Below are 25,225 nucleotides of genomic sequence, written 5' to 3' on the forward strand. Positions count from 1 at the left end.
GGTATCGGCCGCGTTGGGACCCAAGGCGTCCCAAGGCCCATTGTTCTTCGTGACGCCGACGCAGTGATTAGGAGCGTGGGGAAGAGAGGGCTGAGTGGACTCCTGTATGAGCCACGTTTAGCAAATGGTCTTATGAGTTTCAAGGCTCATCACAGATTGCACTTACCACTATCCTGCTGTCCCTTGCTATCAGAGCAAGGAGTACCAACTTTTGAAAAGGATAACAGTGGTGTGGAGATATGTCAAAGCAACGTTTTGAACAAAACGGAGTGAGTGAAATTCTCATTCAAGGAGTGCCGAACTGGTCAGCCATCCTCGAATCAGTTCGCTTGCTTCCGCTTATATATGCATATTTTAAATCAGCGCGTCGTACTCTTAGGCTTTTTTTAAAAAAACCAAGTAACGTAGACTCTTGGTATTCACTGCACATAAACTAGCGAGCCCCAGAATGAGAAACAACTTTAAATCATAATTATTGACGGATAAATAAACTTTTTACACGCTTTGGAAAATCTCAGAAGTTCGCGGTAGTCACTTTTCGGTAAGGAACTAAGGGACTCGGTTATTGTATCGAGCAGGGTTCGAAACGATCGCAAAGGCGGTATACTACGTATACGCGCCAATTATGATTAAGAAAGATAACGCTGGAAGGTACAGGTATGCTCTTTCGTTATCATATCTTCTTTAAATTATTACAGGTCAAAGGACCATTACTTTCTTAGACAAAAAAAGTTTCATTAAAAAGGAGTTTGATTAGGAATAGACTTCCTACAAAAAGACAGAAAAGAAACTAGGAAATGAACTAAGCGCTCTTTGAGCTGACGGAAACAACTCTGCATCGTAGATTAGATTAATTTCTTTTCAAGTTCACTCACCTTATGATTCGGTGAATCGTTTTCTGAACTTTTTCAGGAACGCAATGCGGTTCGCTGGTTTCCATGAATTTAACTATTCAAATAGATTTAAGTTTCATTGACGGATGGATAGTGAAAGGTTATTACTGTGAGCTAAAAGTTGCCGTATTATAAACTTTCATACTTTGCCAATTTCCTCTTGGTAAATACGAATTTGCAGGGAAACTTCGATGATTTATTTTCAATTTTTCACTGAATTATATTCGCCATTTGATCTGAAATATCTGCAAATTTCAAAGACAAATATTCAGAACTTGACTCAAAAATTGATAGTTTATTTGGGGAAATTTGGAAAGTTTAAAAGTCCATACGGTTTTTTTTCTTGAACTGGCAGAATATTTTCGGACGATTCCTCCATTTCCCCGCTAGATCAAAAGAATAACTCTATATTTTCCTTGCAGCGTACCTCGCATTAAAAACACCAAAACAAAATAAAAAAAAATGTTGAAAATAGAGGAATAAGATAAGTAGCTTTCATTATTTACAACAGAAAATAATGGAGCACAGCGCTGCTCGTTGGTATGTAGAACCTCGGCAAACGAATACTACACAATCTTGATCACGGCGCTTGATACACACATTCGTGCTTTACGGATGTCCGAGTTGCATCCACGAAAAGTTGAAGGCGCTCTGGTTTACCGTAACCTGACAGAGATACACGTAACGCGCTTATGCACGTCATTGACAAAATGATGTTGCAATAAAGATAAATATAATCCCTGTTCAATTGATGTCACTCACCACAGTTTACAGTACTGTAAAACACTTTAATGCTCACCTTCCACCTCGCCTGATGGTTTCACGGCTCTATGCAACCTCACAAGTTAGTCTAAAAGGGTCAAAAACTACACTCTCCCTGAATGAAATGACGTCCCTAATTCTGACAAGGCTTATAGTAATTTCGAAGTTAGCAATTCATTTTGTTCTCCCTGGATTCGCGAGGGTAAATAAAAAGCAGACTTAAGCGATTAAAACATTCATGCGGTCAAAACAGACTATATTCAATCGTCATTGCAGTAATAAACAAGCAGAGCTGTCACGCCTAGCCGGGGAGTGCCCCTGGACCCCCAGTTCCTCGCTTCCCAATGGACTTGCGACTCGTTCCGCGAGCCGCCCCTCATAGCACTAACGCATTAACTTTTAAAAGAACGCATTTACTTTATTTTAACGAAGTATGGTGAATAGTGGCGAATATGTTATCTTTGTCCTCATCCACAATCAGCAGACTGAGCATTTTAAGCCACGGTCGCCATCTTGGATTTTGAAATTTTGAAAATCTGACCAAAAATTCGAATTTCCCGTTGAAAATTACCTCCGGGTACCGAATTTCACGAAAATCGAGTGAAGAGGACCCGACTAGAGTACCTGTATAGACAGAGTATGGCCATTCGTATCTTTTTACTACAGGAAAACTGTTCCGCTTTTTGATTGGTCAACGAGTTTTTAGGCTTCATGATGCTCTTACGGCCGTAAATAAACAAACAAGATGGCGGCTCACCGTAACATCGATAAGAAGCTAAATTTGACACAAATTTCAATTATGCGGCAGTAACAATTTAAACGAGCATTTCTACGAATAACACACGAAAAAAACATGAAAAAATTGTTAAATCGCCTTTCACCTTTATCACAGGAGGATGTAAGATGTGCATAACCTTAATCTTGCTTGCCGATAACAGCCATCTTGTTTGTTTATTTACGGCCGTAAGAACATCGTGTCAGCCTATTTTCACAAGACCAATGAAAAACCGGAACAGAAATGGCCATACTCTGTCTATAAAGGTACTCTAGACCCGACTTAGCATTTTAGGCATTAATGCACAACAACGCCGCTAAGGACGAATCCGTCCATGAAGTAGTACGACAGGAGGCTCCAACCACGGCATTCTTCCAAAAAAGCGCGAAAACTTGTCGTTTTGACAATTCAGATTTTAAACGTTAAGTACATTTTTTTCAATACGAGATTAAAGCACAGACCAGTTTTGAATTATCGACAGCATCACCATGATTCCAAAAATACACTACACAACATATCATTCGCTCACGAGAAAAAACAATGAATTAAAATAAAATCATGGCAAGGTCCACAGCCGAAAATGGCGACGATTCCCATCTACCAACGCGCGCTCTAACCAATGGTAGATGTACCATTGGTAACATCCACTGCAGAGACCGACCGGAATAGCAGCTCTAGGTGCTAGCACCAGAGCCGCTAAAATCCAAAATTCCCTGTGTATTTTCCCAAATTCTCATGGTTCCCATGGTTTCTTCCTATCAAACGAAATAAACTGTGTTTTTCCATTTTTCCCAGCATTGAAGGGTCGCGTCGGCCGTCTAGAGCGCCGAAACGGGTCCCACGGCGCGAAGCGCGCAACACTTAAATTGCTCTCACGCGCTTATTTATTATCGGACAAAAATCGTTTTGGTATCAAATTAAAGGTCAGACAATTCTACGGCTCCGTCAGCGGAGGCAAAATATCCGTTTTCTAGCCTGTCAAAAAGTTATTTGACCTTGAAATGTCCAAAAATTTGAAAAATTTTAGTTTTTCCCAATTAAGAAAAAAATTTAAGACTAACAGGAAAATTGATAAGGAATAAAATTGTTCTTCTGGAAATTACCTTTCATTAAAAAAAAAATTAATCAAAATCGGATCAATAGCAACCGAAGGACAGCGCTTTGAAAAAAACCATAATGGCGGACTTTAACGGCCGCCATCTTGCTCCAGTCACGGGCCTCAGAGTGTTTCCCCTTCCAGAATTACTCCTGAGGGTTAGGGTGTTCCGTTTTTAGACAACCATCTCAAAACCTTGCTCCCCGGGCTTTTTCCCATTCCTTTTGGTCCCCAAAAGATAATTCTGAAGTTTCAGCACCATAGCTGAAGTCTACACTTTCCCCCAAAGCGATGCAAATTTTGGAAGAAATTACATTGGTTTAAATGGGGAGAAAATAGGCAAATTCCCGGAACTACGTTTTTCGGTTGTAAAATGCGCCGAAATGATTTCAGACCTGACCATCTCTTGGAAAGTGATCCAGAGGCCTATTTTGAACGAGAAAATTCCACTTTTGACCCAAAGAGGGGGGAGGGGGGGTCAGGGCGCAGTTAGTTTTGAGGCGCTGCGCGCAGCAAAATGCTCGCATTTGACAGTTTTTGATCAACCTCAGAACAGGTCCTCCGAAGCTGAGGAGGCTAATGTATCTCATAAATTGTAATAAAATAATGTAAAAGAGTTGTTTTCATCCCTTCAGAACTATTTTCGACCATTTACACTGTTGCCAAATTTACTCGAACCTGGAAGGGAATTAGTGTATATCATCTTCTTCACTTGAGTGATTTTGGCAACAGTGTAAATGGTCGAAAATAGTTCTGAAGGGATGAAAACAACTCTTTTACATTATTTTATTACAATTTATGAGATACATTAGCCTCCTCAGCTTCGGAGGACCTGTTCTGAGGTTGATCAAAAACTGTCAAATGCGAGCATTTTGCTGCGCGCAGCGCCTCAAAACTAACTGCGCCCTGACCCCCCCTCCCCCCTCTTTGGGTCAAAAGTGGAATTTTCTCGTTCAAAATAGGCCTCTGGATCACTTTCCAAGAGATGGTCAGGTCTGAAATCATTTCGGCGCATTTTACAACCGAAAAACGTAGTTCCGGGAATTTGCCTATTTTCTCCCCATTTAAACCAATGTAATTTCTTCCAAAATTTGCATCGCTTTGGGGGAAAGTGTAGACTTCAGCTATGGTGCTGAAACTTCAGAATTATCTTTTGGGGACCAAAAGGAATGGGAAAAAGCCCGGGGAGCAAGGTTTTGAGATGGTTGTCTAAAAACGGAACACCCTACTGAGGGTACCACCAATGATCCCTGAAAGCGGCATATTCCAATCAAAAAGTGCAGGGTTTTTTGGCGTAGTCAACGGACTACAGTCGCTAGTAAGAACCTCGTTCTGGGGAGAGTGGGAAAAACCTAGGCGAGCGAAAACTCTATTAATGTTGATTCTTAACATTTCTATGTTTACATATCTACGAGGTGAACGAACCGTGTGCTTCGTTAATCATTTTTCGTGACCGGAATAGTATCTGTGATAACCCTGCATCTTAGATCAAGGCCAATTCGTGTCGCATGGAGGTAAACTCAACGATATGACTGCGGTGGCGGCGATTGTATGAACTACTCGTGTCGGCGAATGAAGCGTTCATTCTTGGTTCATTCACCCATAGCGGATCGAAATAAACGACTCCTGATCAGCCGACTGGTTAGGCTAGGTCATGCACAGGGCTGTCGTTGATCTTTTGCTACAAGCCTCGTCAGAAGAGATTACGGGTGAAGGAGGTGGCAAAATGAGAAGGAAAGAAGGAAAGGGAAATGATGGAAGGAGGAGCAAAAATGGAAAACATATTTGACTAGCGCTGAGCTACCCATTAATGGTCGAGGAAAAATAAACGAAAGAAAAATTTAAAAAATGTAAAGGATGAGGTCGATTAAAAAATTAGGTACTGACTTTTTGATCTTAGGTATTAACTTGTGACACAAAGAATTCTTTCTTCAATTTGAACGAGAAGATAAATTGATATTTGATTCATTTCGACCATCATAGAATAATTTAATTTAAGAAAACGGATCAAAACGCGATTAGCTAAAGAAAAAAAGAAGTAAGAAAAAATCTAATAATTTAATTTACGAAAATAAAATTATTCCAAAAATGTATCATTGTTGGGTTAAAGTAACAATCGAATATTCGGACAGTTAATTTTTAACGTAAGTACATGATAAATATTTACATTCCTTCCATCATTAATTCCGGAGTTAGCGCCTGAAAAGTATTGCACGGGTTTCAAAAGAAGACAGAAAGGAAAACAGTCGATTTTGTTCGATGATACTGTTGCATTTATCGTTTCACGCTTAAAAAATTATTTCCACTCAGTATAGGTATGTTAACCGCCCTCGAGTTCCTTTAAAAACGAACCCGCAAAATCTCAATAGAATATCCTTTTATATTCCTCTAGATAATTTAACCATTATCTTTCTTTTTTTTGACGAAACGTCCTTCGACAAAGTCACAATTACTTCCTAAACGTCTGAATGTCAACCGCTGTTATTTTGCAACCCTTGCTCCTTGCTACAGTATCATACGACATCCTCCTCTCTCACGCATAGGCTTGGAGTGGAATTTTTTTCTGGAGGCCTGCCCAGAATATCATGTCCTCTTCTCTATTTACAGAGGATATCTATGGGGGCGGAGAGATATGTCGCTTTAATTTGAAAAATATTACTTCAAATCAAGTGCCTTCTTCCTTTTTGTATTTTTAATTTTGTTTTAATTTCATTTTATTCAATTTTTTTTATGTTTTTATTTCCAAGATGATGTCACCACGTATTAATATTTTTAAATTTACATACATGTGATTGCACGGGTTAGGTCACGAGAATGAATGCGAGATAAAGTTCTTTGACGTGAATTGTAATGCTGAGATAAAAAATTGGGTCCCTTGATTTTCAATGATCCCATGAGCGACTAATCAAAACTTCAATACTGTAAACAACATTCAAGGATCCACTCATGTAAATCCTTGTTGGAGTTTGCATCATAGAATTTTCACTTAAGACGTGACTTACGACAAGCCAAAAGAGCCGAATCAAGGACTTCCGAGGCCTCATCAAGAAATTCTAAATAGTAAAATTAACACTTTTAAATGGCTTTTAAAGGCCGCCGCAATTTTTTTAAAATTTCCAAACAGACATATTTGAAGAATGAAAGGAAAGACTGAAGCCATTGCGCACATTCGACAGGAGAAAAAAATTCAAGGTTTGTTGGGGAAATCTGTCTCCTCTCAATTTTACAATATTATTGTGTGTAATTTACTGATTTTTTTTTTAAAAAAAAAACTGTCACCCTGCCTGTATTCTCAGACGAACAATGTATTCTTTGCGGATAATTGTGTGGCACAGAATTGAAATCATATCCGTATAAAAAATATAAATACAAAGAGGAACTTTATGTCTCATTCCGCGAGCTATATGCGGCCTTATTATCTACTCCCATGTCTTTTTCTCCGGGAGGAAAAAGCTGGTCTTGAATTCTCGAGCTCTCGACGGTCGACTCACATCATTAGTGGATAATAACTTACATTGCTGGTATTACCTACTCATGTCGAAGACACAATTGCCGTGAACTTGGCGACTATCAAGAGCATTGATAACCCGTTGCCGTGTATCAAGAAAATAAAATGAATTCCACGTTTCTAGTTTGATAATTATCATAGTGTCTAGAATTCTTCATTTTTTTTCATTTCCTGATCTTTCTCTTATATCTTCCCTGATTTTCACAGAAAAATTCTTCAATAAAAAACTAGGGAGCCCTTCTCACTTTCCTCTACGTTCTCTACAAAAAAATACCGTATTTTTCGGAATCTTTCAAACCGAGTCAACAAAAATGACAAGATAAACATCATTAATATAAACTTCGAAGGATTCAGACTTTCAGCGATTCTACCTTTTTCTATTTCACTGGAGAGGTTGCCAGATTGTGGGATAAATGTGAATATTTTACATGGATTTGAATTGGGAAAAGTGCTAAAAAAGCAACTTATCTGGCAACAATAGAGTCCGGGAGGGACGAGAGGCTGCCATCCTGGGAAAACCCATGATTTTGCCGAAAATGTCATTAAAACAATTCATTCCGTTTGAAGCATCAATTATATACTAGGGGAAAGCTATTTTAAAATAATAATTGTAAATGGACAAAGATGCTACAGAAAAGGAAAAAGGAAATGAAATGAGGATATGATTATTAATATGCAATCGGAGAGAATATGACAAAAACATCAGAGAAATTTATATGCGCTGAAAATATAAAGAAAAAAAACACGAGTGGGTTCATTGCGATTCGGAACTCGAACTATACTATCGTTGAGCAGTTTTTAGACCCCTACGCCACCAATAATCTTCTTAAGAGGTAAAGATGAACTTTTGCTATTTCAGCGAGTCAAATCGCGGAAGGAGATCCATGGATTGTCTTTTTCCGCCATCCGATGGGATGACGTCCCAGTCAAATGCGTTTTTGAAGAAATGATCGATCCCCATCATAGCTTCATCTCCACACATCACATGTCACTTCATCTCATGTGCAAATGATGACACGCTCCGGCAACAAGGTTCTATGACGAAATCATTTTTGCCTCTAGAGTCTCCAAAATGTATACATCTTAGTGATCAAACGTCCAATCACTGAGAAAAATGGCTCGCGGAGCGAGCCGACTGCCGAATGTCACTCGCGTAGCGAGTGATCGGGGATCCAGGGGGCGCAGCCCCTTGGCTGGCCGTGACGGACGCGCGAAGCGCGTCCAGAACGGCTAGTAAACACCTAAGAACCATATATTTTTTGTACATATACGTATACGGTTTTTAGGCATTTAATGTGATTTTATGTTGTAGAGAATTATTTAATCTCAGAGCGGAGAAAGAAGAGACTCCTGGTTTGGACTAAAACTAAAGATGGAATCGTGTTTTGATGGTTAGATCCTTTGCAGATCATGCGGAAATGAGCTGTCGATGATGAAAATATTCGAGGACATTTTAGACTTTCGTGGCAAAAATAGATCGTCGGCAATTCTTAAAAAATATTTTCGACAATTTTCAAAAAATTGTTGAAAACTGTCAGATTTAGCATAATAGCAGACTTGCAATATTTTTTAATAAAATTTAAAATCAACTTAGACGGGTTTCCGGTTTTATTCGAAGAGCTCCAGGTAGACAAGCTTTTTCTTATTCGGAAATTGTCGGTGATTTCTCGTAAAAATTATTATTTACACGAACAATTTTTAACGCAAATTTCTTGAAATTGAAAAATGCAATATTTTGGCTGGAAGAAAGTTTCAAGGTTACGCAACGTTATTCCCTCACTATTAGCTGGTTTTTCGGAAATTGGATAAGTTCCCTGGGTTTTTAATGTCTCGTTTGGCATGATATCTCGTGAAAATTCTACCCACCAAACAAATTCGGCGCGAAGTTTTTTTTATAAATTAAGAAACGCAATGTTTTTGCTGGAAAAAAGTCAAAGTTTCTCAGCGAAATTCCCCGACTTTTCAAGGACTCGAATATCCTGGGCTCGATTCAGATCCGCGATACATCAAGCAAAACAGATGAAAAACAGAAACCGGCAACTGCTTTTATTGTGACTGGTGGAGCACTGGGAACTTGGACGTTACAGCGACGAATGCCCATTATCTGTTAAGCCCTAGAAGACGGACATTCCCATGGACCTGAGGGCTCATCAGAAGACCGACTTGTGCTTTTTCAACACCTACCGGTTCAGTTGTATGGGAAAAACTCGATTACGACACGGCACTTAGATTACGCGGGAGAGGGGCCCGTCCCATTCTTAAAAGGTGGGGGACGAGGGGGGGATGAGATGGGATTGAATGTTTACAGCGCGCGGGCACGAAGCGTGCGTGTTTACGCGCCAATGGATCAACAATTATTCCACATCGCGCGCGCGCCAATGACATCAGATCGTAATAGAATCGACGACGCGACAACGACGACGCACCGTGGATCGACTAAATAGGAGAGGTCGGACAAAATTTGAAAACTTTAAACGCTTATAACTCCGTTTATACAAAACTTTGAGGTTCTACAGTTGCTTTCATTGGTTTCCTCATAGAATTTTTGTTCCAGAAGCACCCCTTAAAATTTAAATTGTGACGAAATAAACAAGAAAAATTGGAATTTGAGTCAAAATTTCACGTGCGACCTCTCTGATTGACTCGACCAACTGTGCGGCGCGGCGCGGCGGCTCGATTATAATGTGCTCAATAACTGCGGGCATTTGCGCTTATGGCTCCGTTTCCGAGAGAACCCTATTGATTTCGCGCCAAAAATAAAGCCATCAAACTGCTTTGACTTTTTATTAATTTCATTATTTTTAGCACTCGGAGACGGATTAATTGTACGTGTTCATGCTGGAAGGAGTCATTTTGTGCAAATAAATTAATTCAAAAGAAACTGTGCGGCAGGCAAATCCTATGAACATAGTTCTTTTTAATTTCATTCATTTTCGCCGTGACGGTATCAAGTTCACAATTTAAAAAACCTAGTTTAAAATATGGACTATTTTAAAAATATTAGGTATTCTCTACATTATTCAGGACACATAATTGTCAACTTGACGTTTTTATTGTCACGAAAATAAAAAAAAAAAAGCTCTCAACTGGATGTATTTATGTTAAAAGGAACTAAATCGCGCGCCAAGCCTTTGCACATGCTTCATTTTAGCATAAATTCGTCGACTTTTCTATTATAGCATTACGTCTAACTCAACATCAAGCCTCTGGAAAGAGTTTCCCGCCAAAAGCTTTAACTCGATTTCCGATCGAACTATCGGGAAATAGCTCTGTACTATCCGTGGACTTAAGTCCATCTTTTCGTAGTTGGTCAAATGTCAACGAAATCCGCCGCAACAGGTCCTAAAAGCAATGCTTTCACTTGCCAACAGATCACAATACACTGGCAAAAGTTTGGGCCCATTCATCCGACTGAGATTCTAGGATTAGAAATTTAGAAATATGGAGCTGGAGAAGTGGTACAAAGTATCGAAAGAGGAGGAGTTCAAGAAGAATCCTCAACTGGATCAAAATGACATCGACACGATAAGAGAATGGATGGCAAAACAACAGTACTTCCCTGAAATCCCAGGTTAGTCTTCGGCTTTTTTGTTTCATGAAAAATTCTTATCGCGGATTTTCGAATAAAATTGGACATATTGAAACAAAATCGAGGGGTTTGAAGGACAAGGCGCATAAGTGCAATTTTTGCTACTTCGTGGAATGAGCGTTTGAAGTTTTGAAATTACATGGATCTTCATGGCAGAAAAAAAGTTCAAACTGACTTCTTAATGCTTAAAAATAGGAATTTTTCACAGAATATGCATTAAGACTAGTTTTACTTGAAATTATCAATATCTTAATTTTTTTTCGAAAACTGCACTTATGCGGTTATTGTCCTCCAAGCCCCTCAATCAACCTAACTCCACCAATCGTTGCCTAATTTATCATTATGTTTCATTTCTTTACCATAAAACTGAGCAACATTCTGACTTGAATTTTTGTGAGGGTATTTTGATAATCTGAGAAAAATTCAGAGACATTTTCTAGGCGTTACTTGTGCGTTACTTATATCTCTGCTGACAAATGAAGTATGAGAGGAAGTTAGGCGACGTAAAATGCACCTACGCTGATTCAGGTTAGGTCAACTTGTTAGGTATCAGCAAGACACTCACTTTAGATTTTTATCAAAATTCGGAAAAAAGACCTTAAAAGTGTAGACAATAATTTCTTGAAAACCTGTGTAACGAGGCGAGGAAAAGGCCAACTAAGAATTGAAAAAAAAAAGTTCAACGTTTTAGCGATGAGTTTACAATTGAAACTTGAGAAACATGCTTTTATGCGATATATCATCTCTAATAAAGATATTGGATTTAAATGTAAAAGGGGGGTTTTGTCAGTGTAAACTATGTGCGTAGTATTTTGGATTGGTTCTCAATTTAGGTTGCGAGGTGCAATGCTCTCGCACACGATGGCAAGAGGCAATAATACGCAATCCAATGACTGATTTCTTTATAATTTCAATTTAGATCACCAAATCATTTTGTTCTTGCGAGCAAACCACTTCAGCGTTGAAAGGACGAAGGAAAATATTGAAAATTATTTCACGATGAGGACTATTTACACCAACTTTTTCAGCGAACGCATATATTCCAGTGAAGCGATGAAGACTGCGAGGGAAGTGATGTGAGTAAGCCAGTACCTATCTTCAAGAATAATTTTACTGACACTGTAGTAAATTGACTTATCGTTGGTTTTTGGTTGAAATGTCTCATGAGAGTCTTGAAATAGTTATTTCATGAAATCATTTTTACTCCTATTAAAAAAAAAAAAAAAAAAAAAAAAAAAAAAAAAAAAAACAACTGATATTTGCATATCGCGGATCGGAGATTGTTCCGCGAAGACTGTACCGTCAATATCAGCGTTGAGCAAAATTCTGTACATCGAATTAACTTCGCTATTCGTTTTACAAACTTTCTTTAACTCCTCCAAAATATTCGACTAACTCGATCAATTTTTCATTTTTCCGACATCCTGCAGACGACGGAGAATTTTCTCCCGGACAGAATTTTGTTCCTATCGTTGTGTTCAATTGTTTGTTTCCCTCTCTCCTTGAACTTTACAGAACTCACGGGGTTTCCCTCACATACTTGAAATACTTTGAGTCTATGTATCAGAAATTTTCTCCGCTCGTGCATGACTTGAAGCAATTAGCTTAGCCGAATATTCTTCTTTCAATGATGGGAGGGAGGGAGGGGTCTGAAGTCAAAAATTTCCCGTTGGAAATGGAATTTTGGGGTTGAAAATTCTTAGGAATTGCACTGCATTCCTCATAAATTTTTCCTGTGTGGGATAAAAAAACGTGGTTTTGGCAATTTGAAAAACATTCAGCTAGCCAAAAATTTGAAGTTTCACCCATTATTACTGTGAAAAGTCTAAGTTTCTAGTGTTTCTTCCCCCTTCCCACCCCGAAAACACTGTTCTTTCGCTAAAAATCCTGCTGACGATAAGAACTGGGCCGGGCTCGCAGAGATCCAAATAGGACATATAAATATGCTGCATGACGGTGCTCGGTAATATGATAAACGAAGTGTCAAAAAATTTAGAACTGGTCGAACTAGTTTGTCAAACTGGCTGGGTGGGTGGAAAACACCGCGCCGCCAACTCGCCGTAGCGGTGAACACTAACAATAAGTCAAATTCATCACTTGCGAGATAAAAACGCAAAGATTCGGTAACATCCTTGTTTACTCTTGCCTCAACGTACATAGTACAATGACTCTATTGACAACTGATATCTGAGCAAATCGCAAACTCTGTGAGCATTGTATGTGTGTAAGTCCCGCGTCATTTTCTGCGACTCTCCTTCCGGCCATCTGAAGAGCCTTCAAACCGCCGTGTATGCAATTTCAACGTTAAAGGAGGAGGATGTGTCGCCTGTTATGCCCCTTCCTTGAACGATTTAGACTTGAAAACGAGGATGAACCCTGAGAGCAAGTGTCTTAAAATGCGACGTAGTAAATTTCCTCTCGTATGCAAGTTTTTCAAGAAAAACAGGTCGTTATTAATTGTTGATAAATAAAATTTCGGGAGATTTTGAAACGCTGTAATTGAGTTGGACTTAGAGCTTCTCAGAATTCAGCGATCGATATGGTACTTTCATTTAAGAGTATTTTGTCAAATCTTTAGGATTCAAGTACTTTCACTTACAAAATATTGTAGAGGAAAAAATTATAATATTTTCAAATTTCTAAAGCGAAGCGTCAGGGTTGCCATAGAATTTGGAAAATAAAATTCCCTGACATTTCCCTAAATTTCCTGACATGTTTTGGTGAAATTCCCTGACAATGGAGCAAATGCCAGGTTGGTAGAAAGACAGTTAGAAATAGTTTTCAAGCAAAACTCGTTGTTTGAAACGTCAAACCCACTCGGAAAAGCAAGTAAAGGTGACTAGACGATTTTCTCCTGACATTTTATCCATTTTCCCTGACTTTTGAAAATTCCCTGACATTTCCCGGTTTTCCCTGACTGTGGCAATCCTGAGCGTGTTTAAAATAATCTGCTTTCCGTTTCCCCACAGCCACACAGCCTTTTTGGAGGGAACCGACGATGATGGAAACCGAGTTTTCTGGTGCTCGCTCCGAGACCCTAACCCAGCACTCTACAACCCGGTCCACTGCTCAAGATACTTAACGATGATTTTCGACGCCGATCAACTAGAGAAGGGCTCCGTCAAAGGCTACTCAGTTGTCATGGATTCCACCGGATTTGTCTTCGGACATGGCATCAAGTGGAATTTAGGTCTTGTCAAACAGAACGTAGCTTACAATCAGGTAATAAAATTTACACAGCATGAGGACTTTCCCACCCAGTTTGGCAGTATTATAATGATGCCAAAAAATGTTGTTTTGAAAAAAAGTTGGTTTTACTTGCTGTTCAGAGCTCGAGAGTGATACATTAAAATGTAACTTCATACTCTCTTGGCAAAAAAATTAACTGAACACTTACAAATTTTTTTTGTGGAGCACTACAGTGTGTTTTATGTCAAAAACACCGATACCGAATTTTTCACCCAACAAGATGCTCTAGAGAGTCTCATCTCTAGCCTCATGAATAGTCAGAAATTGATATACTAATCACGATATTTTTAAGTATTTGATACTTTTGAAAACGCAATATTTTTAAGTACATAAAGTCTGGTTACAATCAACAAAAACAAGGAATTGTGGGGAGTTTTTTTTCTTCCATACTACAAGATTAAAACAGTAAATATTTTATCAATATTGCTGGACGAAATTTGAAGAAAAACAATCATCTTGGTGGTTTTCAGAGAAGGAACCTAGCAACTCCTCTTTATCATTGTTGTTTAGTTCAGTAATAGGTATTGTTTCTATAATGTTAGTGATGTATGCTATAATGGACTAGAAGCAACTAGATCAATGACTTTTTTAAAAATAATTGACTGCTAAAAGTCTCGAAAAGAAAGCTCCCGTGGACAGTACTTAATACATTGTCAACGGATAAAGTACATTTTTACAGTGGTTCACATGCATGAATTTTGAATTCATAGAGCACAACCAGATTTAAATCCCTTTTTCTTTATAGCAATATAATACTATGATGCAACATGTACTGATAATGTTGGAATGAAAACAAATCGATATCATTGTACAAATACTTATTTCACAGAAATGACTCCTTTTTCTTTTCTTTTTTAGGATGGATCAAACTTACCGATTCTGCGGGTATACTTCATCAACACTAACTCGGTAGTTGAGAACTTGGTGAATATGGCCAAGAAAATTATGTCACCTGAACTTGCTAAAAAGGTGATTACAAATGCATTTAGACATGTGTATTTCAAGCTGAATAAGCTCTTAAAATTTGGATACACACGCTCATTTGGTGAAATTATTTACTAAGTTTACACTCATTTTGTCGGGCTTTACCGAATTTCACTAATTTTAACTTACTGGGGTTTATCAAGTTTAGATACATTGACAGCCCTTGCTTCTCAAAGTTGGAGGTGTGCAGTGCGAAATAAGCCAAAATTTGCCTTTACCCAATTTTGCATTGCATTTTAGCCAAAAGAATTGTAAAGTTGGGTTCTTTTAGAAAAAAATGCCATTCACTGTCTAAACCTTTATCAATGTTGTTTTTATTTCAATTTTTCTTCCAGAAATATTCGATGAAAGGCTAAAGCAGAATTTTTAATAAAATATGTTTTAGCAAAAAGATAATTTGCAAAAGAAAAAGAAAGATGAATCTTATTGAACCCACACAATTGTAAAATGTATTGTTTCCTTTTTAGGTTTATGTGATTTCAACTAAGAACTACTCCAAAATATTTGATACAATTCCTAAGAAAATCGTTCCTTCGGATTGCGGAGGAGACTGTGGAAAAACGAAAGAGGAGCTGAGCCGTAAGTATCATCATGTCATTGAATAAATTAATTGAGTTGAGATTGCTTTTTTCGTTAATGTTTGGTGTTGGTCATCACATTTACAAGCTATTGTTTTTATTTTATGATACATTTAGATGACAAAATTTCCTAAAGATGGCTGAAAAAATCAAAATAGGAAAATTCTTGTGCTAGAAAAAAAATAATATTTTACTCTGTAAAAATGAGAACCCAGCAATTGAAAGAGCTAATAAAATACTGCATGAGAATATTTCACACATCTCATTTTCAATGTTGATTGATTTTCAAAAATTTTTATGAATCGATGTTGTTCATGGAATATTGCAGTTTTCAAAAGAGCTTTTGGAATTTAGGCAAAGAAAAATTGCTTGATTAAGCTTGTGTGATAGTATAGATTCACAGAGGCTAAAGTTTATATTATAGATTTCAGTTTCTACATTGAAAATTAAAGGGGGGATCAGTGTCTTCCTGGGATATCATTAATAGGCATTTTTGGCAACTGATGAGCGTTTCCTCAGATGTTCATTTTAATGTTATGCACTGTGTAACTCTATTTTTTAACCTTCATGTTCTTAAATTTTCCTTTTTTTCAGAGGAAACACACAAAGTAGTGAACAAGTATGCAGACTATTTCGTACTTGAAGAGAAACTTCGTGTGAATGACCTTAAACGAGCTCAAAAGTCAAAATTTGCTAACGATGTTGAAGGAATACAGGGGTCGTTTAAGAAATTAGACTTGGATTGATTTAATGCAATACTACTGTAAATTGAGTTATGGGTTTTGTTGCTATTTTTTAGGGAATATCAGCAAAACGAGTGACCAAGGGGTTCCTATTCTTTTTAAAATGGGAGCTGAACTTCAAGACTGCAACATTCGCTTGTAGTTTTTGCTAGACATTCAATGAAAAATTTTAGCCCTGTAAATGCATGCAACTTAAGTTATTGAGACTAATTATTTATACTTAGATACTCAAATTTTTATGCTTGATCCCTTTAAACTTTCAACCACTACCTAAGAGCAAAAAATAAGAGATGCTCAAAAGCTTTGAACGCTGGACATATGGTCCAGATCTGATACAAAGAGACTAGTACGACACTTACCAGGAGAAATGTGCCTTACTATAAATTTAAAGTGAGGGTTATACATCTTTGACAACTATTCCAATTCACCAAAAATAAAGTAGTATCTAGATATTTTCTATTTTTTCCTTCATTTTTTATGGAAATTAGGGTAAATCTTGACATGAATTTGTAAATAGGTACTTTGTTTTTTGTAATAAATTGTTTTTTCCGATAATTCTCTAGTTTTTATTAAAAAACTGTTACCGATGAATTAGACAAAATATTCCACCTACATTAGAGGGGATGCTTTATATTGCTGTTTTTAAGTCCGGATAGTTACAATATAACACAGTCTGTTTATTTTTATTTGCTTTAAACAAAAAATGCTGCTGTTATGCCACAAGCCTATTATACATATGCTAAATCTTTCAGATTCACTATCATGTTATGCAGCTTATAAGGCACCTCCTATAATCCTCTCATTAGCTCTTTCCCAGCAAAAAAAGTTAATTAAGGAAGGATAAGTTCTTATCGTTTCATGAAGCTTATCATTTCTAGTTGTTAAGTCGTCTTGAGATGGATCCTTCATAGATAGTTTTGGCTGAACAAACTTTACTTTGTTAACAACCCCTTTGCCTTTCCGCTTCCTCTTCTTTAGGGTCATACCAACACTATCACGGATTTTATCCATTCTGTTTGAGGTCAACTTTAAACTGAATGAGATAAATATTCAATTACCAAGTAATCCAACGCGCGATGAAAAAACGGATTACCTATACCTTGATGACCATAACGCAGCATTACAAATGTGTGTGCGACGTACGTTGAATTCCTAATGTTAGTTTATTGACCATTATGGACCTTCAGGAAGCTCACAGGATTGTTATTATGGCAACTTCATGAACGTTTGAAGAACTTGGAAGAATGAGAGTCAGTTGCACCTGTCAAAGACTTGTAATTTGGGGGATCCTTCTCAAACATCAGAAAAAATTACAAGATTTGCTTACGAAAAAAAGTTTCTAAGTCCGATCTTAACAGAGAAGTTGCCCGGAGAAAAATGTAATGAATAGCGTCATTCATCACATGAGTATGTAATATACCATGATCTCTACTATATACGACTCATCAATTGATAATATATGACGTGATGTAAATCATTTTGTTGATCACGATATGTGAAAACATGGTGAGCACTACCATGAACTAGTGGAGTTATTTTCATCTTCTTCCTCATGGAAAGATAAGAAATCTAGAGATATTGGATGCGAAAAGGCATTTGGATTAGTGATCGGTCAAATCCTAAAATTACACAATTTTAGTCCAAGATTTACACCTTCAAACGGAATCAACCGCTATTTCAGTGAATTGGGGGAACTCAAGTACATTTAAAACTTTAAAAATATTTGTATGACTTTGAATTAATTTGCTGAACTATCATTTTCTGGGAAAGAATAACCTATTCTACATTTATTCTTGCAAAGAAATTTGGGGATTTCAACCACTTCAAACACAAAAAACTAAGCCTTTCCCCCCAAAACAAGCAAGACAAGTCATAGAATTGGAGATTAGGGAATAAAGTAAGACCTCAAATTATTGGATCGCAATTTAACAGATGCCACGATTTAACATATGCCGCAATTTAACGGATCAATCCTCCGGTCCCTTCAGTGGGACCCTCTGACACAATTTAACAGTTTCTGTGATTTAACAGATTCCATGATTCAACGGATTCCGTGATTTAACGGACTCGGCCTCCGATCCTGTGAAATCCGATAAATCGAGGTCTTACTGTACATAAAATCGATGTTGAGCACATCTGTGGAGGCCTTGAAAACGATTAAGGGCACCATTTTGAAACTTTGATCAATTCTCAGTTTCAGAAATGGATTAGATTATTTTTAAGACTCCACCCAAATCCAAATTTTTATCAAGATTCGACTAAACCAGCGCCATGACTAGTTCGAGTGGATTCTGTATTTTTTTAAATTCCATAATCAAACCGCCATTCTTGGACAAGACTCATTGCCTTGATTAGAGATAAGGATCAAATATGCCCACTTACTTTGACCTTCATCACTGGAGGGCTCCATGACCTTGCTCGGCAGTTTGGATAGGACCTCAAGGGCTAGAGCAGGGCATCCAGCTTTGAAATGTGCATGCGCTGTTGTGAAGTAGAGCTGCCTCTCAAGAGGAGTTATCGAGTCTTCAAGCAATAACTGAAAAAAAAAAAAAAAAACTGATGAGTTTCGGAGAGTGATGAGTGAGAGTGAACTGATGAGTGATGGAGTTAGTTAACTTCCAGAGGTGAAAATTTTGTGAAGGAGACTTATCGACAGATGTGCTGGCTAACAAAGTGAGAGTGCTGCAATACTCATCTAAATTTATCAATCTTCTTTTTAATGCACTATCCTTCAACAGGAAAATCAGTGGGTATTTACGTAATCCTCCTTTAAATGGCTGGCTCCGGCTTTAATTTCTTCAAAAGCTAATAGCATTGGATGATAGGAGGGGGGGGGGGGAGAGATTATCAATTATAGATGATAGAACTTCTTTCTATTGTACATTAATGTGGAAAACATGGGTAAAGAATGGTGTGAACCTCACCTGTCGGTCTGCTGCTGCATTTTTGAGTTTAGTATCGTTGGAGTAACTGAAACCAGACAGAACAACTGTGTGTTTTTTATCCAAGTACTGTGAGGCCAAATGGTGTCGAATCAGTAGCGGATGTGTTCTGAGATAGACGTAGAAATTAAATACATTTGGATTAGCTGGAAAAGATAAAAAAAATTGGTAAGTTAGGTTTCTTTGATTAATAACCAGAAACAACTAAAGTTTAGAAAAGGATCAAAGTATTTCGAACACATGAACTATAGAGTGGAATTTTATGAAAATAATTTAACCCTTAATGGTCATAATTAATTGTACCTGTCAGCCTCCCAGATTGAAATCAATCTTTTAATATTTGTCATATTACGATGTAAGATGAAATGCTGCCAGTTTAAGGAGTTTCAGAAAAAGTGTCTTCTCCTGTTGCCCAACAAAATTACTATCAACCAGAACTTGATAATAATTTTATTTGGTCTCTCCTGACATTCGGACGCAGAAAGTTAAGTAGTTTAGTTCCCATTTCTTCAAACCTGCTAAGTTCCACAGAAAGCAATGCTGCTTAATACGTAGGTTATATTTCAATTTATTCAATATATATGCAATAATGCAATATGCAAATATCTTATAAGGTGCCCCCTTGTTAAATAATTTTAGAAGTTAATTATAAACACTTTTCAAACTAGACATTGTTGAGGAGGGAGACCATAAACAACTGACCAGTGAAAAGCTTTGGTAGGATACAAAAAAGCTCTATGAGTGCAAAAAAAATGTATGGATATGTATAGGTTAATAAAATACTCACCGGTCGTTTCTGGTTTGTCATCATCTGAATATTGTGGATGCATTGATCCGACATTGGTCTGAACCAAAGTGTTCAAACTGCCTGTAAAGTCTTTAAGAATCCAAAGGGCCATTGACCGTAGGAAGGGATCAGGATGTGCAACAGAGAGATTTTGACTTTCACCCTCTGCATTGCAGCCAAGAATTTCCTGGAGAAGAAATACATTTTTTAGAGAACGATTCACCAGCAAATTCATGTTCATTCTTCCTTGATATTTTAAATGCACACGATTCAAATCGGGTATTGGAACAAACTATAAAATAAAATTAAAGTACTTTCAAGATTGAGTTTCTAAGAACACTGAGGCCGCGTTAATCTTACTGGCTCATAATGATTACATAAAATAACTAAGAATGAGCTGACCAGATTAAAAAGCCATAAACGTTTTCACTCAACCCTTTTCGTACAATGAGAAATTTTTTGGAAAATACTATGGCATGTACAAAAATATTGTGCATTTAAATACATACATATTCTATAATGGGGCTAGGTATTTCGACTCCTTTCATTTTGAAAGACAGTGATTAACACTTACTTCATAGAGCAATCGCTTTAAACTAGGTGGAGTGGAATCAATTTCTCCTTCATAAAGTCTGGCTATGACCATTGCAAGTTGCAAGTCTTCTAGTTTATTGAGACAAACCTGAGGACAAAATCAAAAAAGCAAAGTTTAACTACAATCATTGTCAACTGCAACTTTCAGACAAACTTAGGAACAAAACTAAGAGGTAAACGGGAAATGAAGAGAAACAAATCTTAAGGTTCATTCAATTACATCGAATAAAAGTTATGTACATGAGTGCAAACTTAAAAAACAAATTGGTACATATGAATAACAAAATAACTGTCATGTTGCTGGACACGGAAGGACAACATTAAATCAGCGAATATTTTTTGTTCAACATCAGGCTAATAGGTTAGAATTTTTGTAAGTAGCACATTAATCAAAATAGAATTACCTCAATTGCATCACGTAAGGCACCAGCAAGTAAGAAAAATGCAGCAGCATGCTCAAAGCGTTGTTTCCCCAAAAGAGCAAAGGCATTTTTAAGAGCAGCTTTACGCCATCGATCCTCTGCAAAATTATTGGAGAAAAATGAGGTCATACGTTCGTCTCTTTGAGAACGGAAAAGACCCCACACGATCGACTTTTTCTTCATGGCAATATAAAACAGTGCTGCATCTAGGGGGTCTTGGTTCTGTTGATAGGCTGCTTTGGCCACCTGAAAAAAATATTCAATATTATTTTTTGCCTAAAATTCTTTCACTTCAACCTCAAATATATAGGCAGATATTTAGTAGATAGAACTAGAAAAATACACACCTTTATTGTTGCATTAAAAATCTTTGTTCACATTTTAGTTTTTCAAGAGAATACCACTTTGCGTTTTTTCACAATAGTTTAAGTAAGGATTGAGCTACGGTGCATACTCTTTCAAGAAAAGTAGAATATGACAGAAATTTCTCTCATATGAGCCAAATCTGTGGATTTCTTGAGAATCATATCAAACTAATTTACTTAAAACCAACAGATACCTTTTCAATGCAGGTTTTGAGACAGGTATGATTTCTGAGCCACCAGCCGACGCCTAGCTCTTTGAGGACGGACCATTTAGGTGACCCTTTGGCGTAGGATGGGATTAAGGACAGAAGTTCATCCTCACTTTCCGAATGGAATGCCCAGACAAGGTTGTTCGATGCAATTCCTTGCCGTTGGAATTGGGCTCGTTGAGCGATCGGCAAACAGCGCAGAAGATAGTTGTAGTGCTTCATCGCCAAGAGGAAACGAAGACCGCAATCATCAAGAGAATCTGGAAGAGGAAAAAATAAAATGCATCTGTTGTAATATTCGGAGTTAGTTTTTCCAGAAATAAAAGGATCAAACCCTCTAAGTTAAAGACTCAGACCAAATGAAGAGATCAGAGCCAAGGAGGCTTAATTCCATTATAACTATGAGAAGTTTTCCTTGGAAGTTTATTTATTTACTTTGAACGTTTGTAAGGTCTCTTTTAAAATTTTCTGAAAAATCCAATGTAACATGCGAACACATTGATGAAAAGAAAGATAACGAATCAGCAAGACTTCACAACATTAATATGCAATTAAGCCTCCTTCATTCTAGACCATTCAAAATGAGTGACACTAGGGATAAAGTATATCCCGATGTTAACTCTGCTTCGGTGATTTCAACCCCCCCCCCCCCCCATTATATTAATTAGATTTTTGCAATTGATAAAAAATCTCTTTGTTAGAAATGACCGTGCTCAAGATGATGTTGAAAGTGGAGCTTTAAGAATAGATACAGATGAAAAGAAAAAGCTTACACAATTCAATATGCATTGATCTCTCTTTTTCCTCAAGTATCTAAAGAGCCAATTAAGATTATTCAAACAGATCCGCACTGTAGGTATAAATGGCTAGGGTGACATCACTGGGGGCATCACCATTGGTAAATGTGGCAATGAACATGCTGAATTTTCATGGAAGATGAGATTTTTACTCATCATACGTATGTTTAGTACTTTCGGATAACAAATAGGAAAAACTTACCAGAGGAAGTATCACCATCCGGCACCCCTGTCAAATTCTCTTTGGCAATGGCACTTCTAGCAGCATCAATTGCAAACCTTTCGGCGAAGTCAATATTACAGGTAGACACCGTGTCAGCCAACGCCAATAAGTGCATTTGGTCTAGACTTGAGAGGCCAGGCAAGTGGGTGTGCGTGAGTAACCGAGAGAGCAGACGACCCTGCCGAGGACCAAAGTGTGAGAGACCTTGTTTATCACTGGTCGACTGTCGTCTATCGCGATTGCACACTGCAGCATCTGGCTCATCTTCTTCCAGCATTTCATCCAAAGAGAGGTCATGTTGTGCGATGTTTCCATCAAATAGTTTATTGTAATCCTGGCAAAAGACAACGAGAAAATTGACTTCCTTGTATTTACTAGGATTTGATAGAATACAATAACACAGTTAGGATATAAACCTTCTCAGTTAAATTTTAGGAATTAAGAGAAAATCAGTGCACGAGGTTCTGGTTGGGCAAGGGTTGCAATGATGAAAAAAATTGTTACAACGACGTTATGAAATCTTCACATGCATTTACAAACCTAGTTCAAAAGACATAAAAGATATTGACTGGAAACTGTTAAATCAAGACAAAACAATTTTAAAAAAAAAAAAAAAAAAAAAAAAAAATATAGGGAAATGAGAGCTTACTTGAGTATCTTCGTTAGTTTTCTTGACTGAGGATTCTTTGTCAGCAGCCAGCAATGTCCAAAGGGGTAGTGGTGGGATTGATGTTATCTCTGCATAATCTAGGGTCAACTCCTCAGGAATGGCTGTTGTAGAGCCGCGCTGCTCTAATGGACTTGTTGCTCCAGCATAACTGACCGATAATGTTCGAGATCGAGACCAGCCACGCTGGCGCATGAGATTCTCCTCGTCAGAGAAAGAGCACACAACAGCACCTTGACGCACACTGCACGTGTTTGATATACACCTGAAAAAAGAAAGGAGCATGATTAAGCTACAGAAGTTCATAAAGATAACAGCTGAAAATTAGATGGCAGATTTAGAAAGCTGACAAGAGGAAATTTTCTCCAAAACAAACACAAAAAAAGCCTTGAAGTGTAAGATTCTGTAAATATTCTGTTTTTCTACTTGAAGTTTTATAATTCAACCATTGGAGAGAAGCTGAATTTTAAGAAGACATGGTTGATTACCTGACTAGGTGAGCTAGAATAGCCTTGACCCATCTGATTTTTCCGGAGTTCAATAATTCCATAAGCTGTTTCGGGTGGTACTGCGGTAGAACTGGACAAGCGATGCGACTTGCTTCAAATAAGCCATAGTCTGGCATGTATGAATCCATGCTTGTTAGAGGGTCATTTGGACCAGAGCCTGCAAGCCAAAAATCAGAATTGATTGTTAAATAAAAAATCACGCTGGCAAATTGTAAATTTTAAGTGTAACAAAAAATACATGCCCTCCAAATAAAAATAAAATTAAATGAACTAAAACAAGGGGAAAGCTCCAAAACGTTTGCATTAGAGAAACACTCAGCTGTTTTCTACGTAGGCACGTTTTTAAGTTCCCCGGAGAAGATGAGCAATGTTGAGTGAAAGAACTTGCCTCACCAAAATTTCAACTATCAAACTGAGAAAAGTATACCACCGTTAAAAAAATAAATTATAGAAAAACGATTATTGTCCTCCCTTCTTTGATATCAGAAGCATTAAATTAAGAAATAACAGATAAATCTATTCTAAATGAATCACTAAATACAAAAAGGGCACATGTCCAGAAAACCCAATTGACTGACGCTCCGCTTCGCTCTGCGCCAGTTTCTATAAACATAACGACTTTCCAAAAAATATCTACCACGAAATAAACAGTTTTCTGTGTCTCTTGAACAATTTGGTTGTCTGGACTTGTGCCTTTTTTGTATTTAGTGATTCAAATATGAGAGGCTCCTATCTGCTATCTCTTTGTTGAGCTGGTGCGCCATTTGAACGCAATGCCACTGGTACACTAGAATTCTAGAAGCAGGTAAAAATCAAAAAGTGCTTCTTATCGACTGGGCGCTGAAAAGAGGAGAAAAAATTATGCTCTGAAAATCCTAGAAAATATCAGGGTTGATTACATTTGGTAAATAGAATATAAAAATATAAAAAATAGGCGTAGAACATGAGCAAGAAAGTTTTAATAATTCGGCCGTTCAAAAATTACTATTCCACTCATTACAATACTTCAGTAAAGAAATAGCATTCAATTCACATAAAATTAGAGAGAGAAAGGGAATACTGACCACCAGATGCAAATGAGCGTTTCTTCTTGCTTTCGACAGCAAGCATGGTGAGATTGATAGAACTGACTCGAGACAGATGAGGCATAGAACTGACATTTGCAAGTCTTCTTTGTGACGTTTCCTATGAGAAAAAAAAAATCATAAGTTGGTTTCAGAACTACCATGAATTTATTATACCTTCATATTCATACTTCAGAAATCTCTGTCGTTCTATTTAATTGCACAATCGGTAGGGAAATTTCAAGTAAAAATTATAAATAAGCCCATCAATGCAGTGAGAGGGCGTGACAGATTTTTGACTTAACGTGACATGACACTATCCTTTGATTTCTTCTGTTCTGAATTAGAGTATCTTTATAAATATCACTACCATGATTTGACGTCATTCCAATTTAAAATTCACAGTCATTAGGCAAAAGCTAAAGATAATGTACTTTATAAGATTTTGAAACAGAAAAATTAAAAATAG

The 25,225-nt window shown here is 37.4% G+C and overlaps 2 protein-coding genes across 7 annotated transcripts in view; one reads left to right on the forward strand and one right to left on the reverse strand.

Moving 5' to 3' along the window:
- LOC109031719 (retinol-binding protein pinta) overlaps window positions 1-16,732 on the forward strand; it is a 28,212-nt gene extending 11,480 nt beyond the window's left edge. Inside the window, exons 1-7 of one of the 2 annotated variants that reach the window (XM_072300237.1) lie at window positions 8,048-8,066; window positions 10,406-10,605; window positions 11,543-11,699; window positions 13,593-13,845; window positions 14,731-14,841; window positions 15,324-15,435; window positions 16,029-16,732. In XM_072300237.1, coding sequence (XP_072156338.1) covers window positions 10,476-10,605; window positions 11,543-11,699; window positions 13,593-13,845; window positions 14,731-14,841; window positions 15,324-15,435; window positions 16,029-16,180 — 915 coding nt within the window. In that variant the 5' untranslated portion in view covers window positions 8,048-8,066; window positions 10,406-10,475 and the 3' untranslated portion in view covers window positions 16,181-16,732. Of the gene's footprint in view, window positions 1-8,047; window positions 8,067-10,405; window positions 10,606-11,542; window positions 11,700-13,592; window positions 13,846-14,730; window positions 14,842-15,323; window positions 15,436-16,028 lie in introns of those variants that run through there. The other variant, XM_019043411.2, reaches the window with a different exon arrangement.
- Rbcn-3A (rabconnectin-3 alpha) overlaps window positions 1-25,225 on the reverse strand; it is a gene marked incomplete at its 5' end in the record, with an annotated part of 103,277 nt that overhangs the window by 55,818 nt on the left and 22,234 nt on the right. For all 5 annotated transcript variants that reach the window (XM_072300232.1, XM_072300235.1, XM_072300233.1 and 2 more), the window contains 10 exon segments: window positions 18,560-18,713; window positions 19,102-19,265; window positions 19,907-20,093; window positions 20,481-20,588; window positions 20,905-21,168; window positions 21,482-21,756; window positions 22,496-22,850; window positions 23,166-23,448; window positions 23,672-23,849; window positions 24,757-24,877. In XM_072300232.1, the coding sequence (XP_072156333.1) occupies window positions 18,560-18,713; window positions 19,102-19,265; window positions 19,907-20,093; window positions 20,481-20,588; window positions 20,905-21,168; window positions 21,482-21,756; window positions 22,496-22,850; window positions 23,166-23,448; window positions 23,672-23,849; window positions 24,757-24,877 (2,089 nt within the window).

Source organism: Bemisia tabaci, chromosome 4, assembly GCF_918797505.1.
Source record: "Bemisia tabaci chromosome 4, PGI_BMITA_v3".
In the NCBI taxonomy this organism is placed as follows: domain Eukaryota; kingdom Metazoa; phylum Arthropoda; class Insecta; order Hemiptera; family Aleyrodidae; genus Bemisia; species Bemisia tabaci.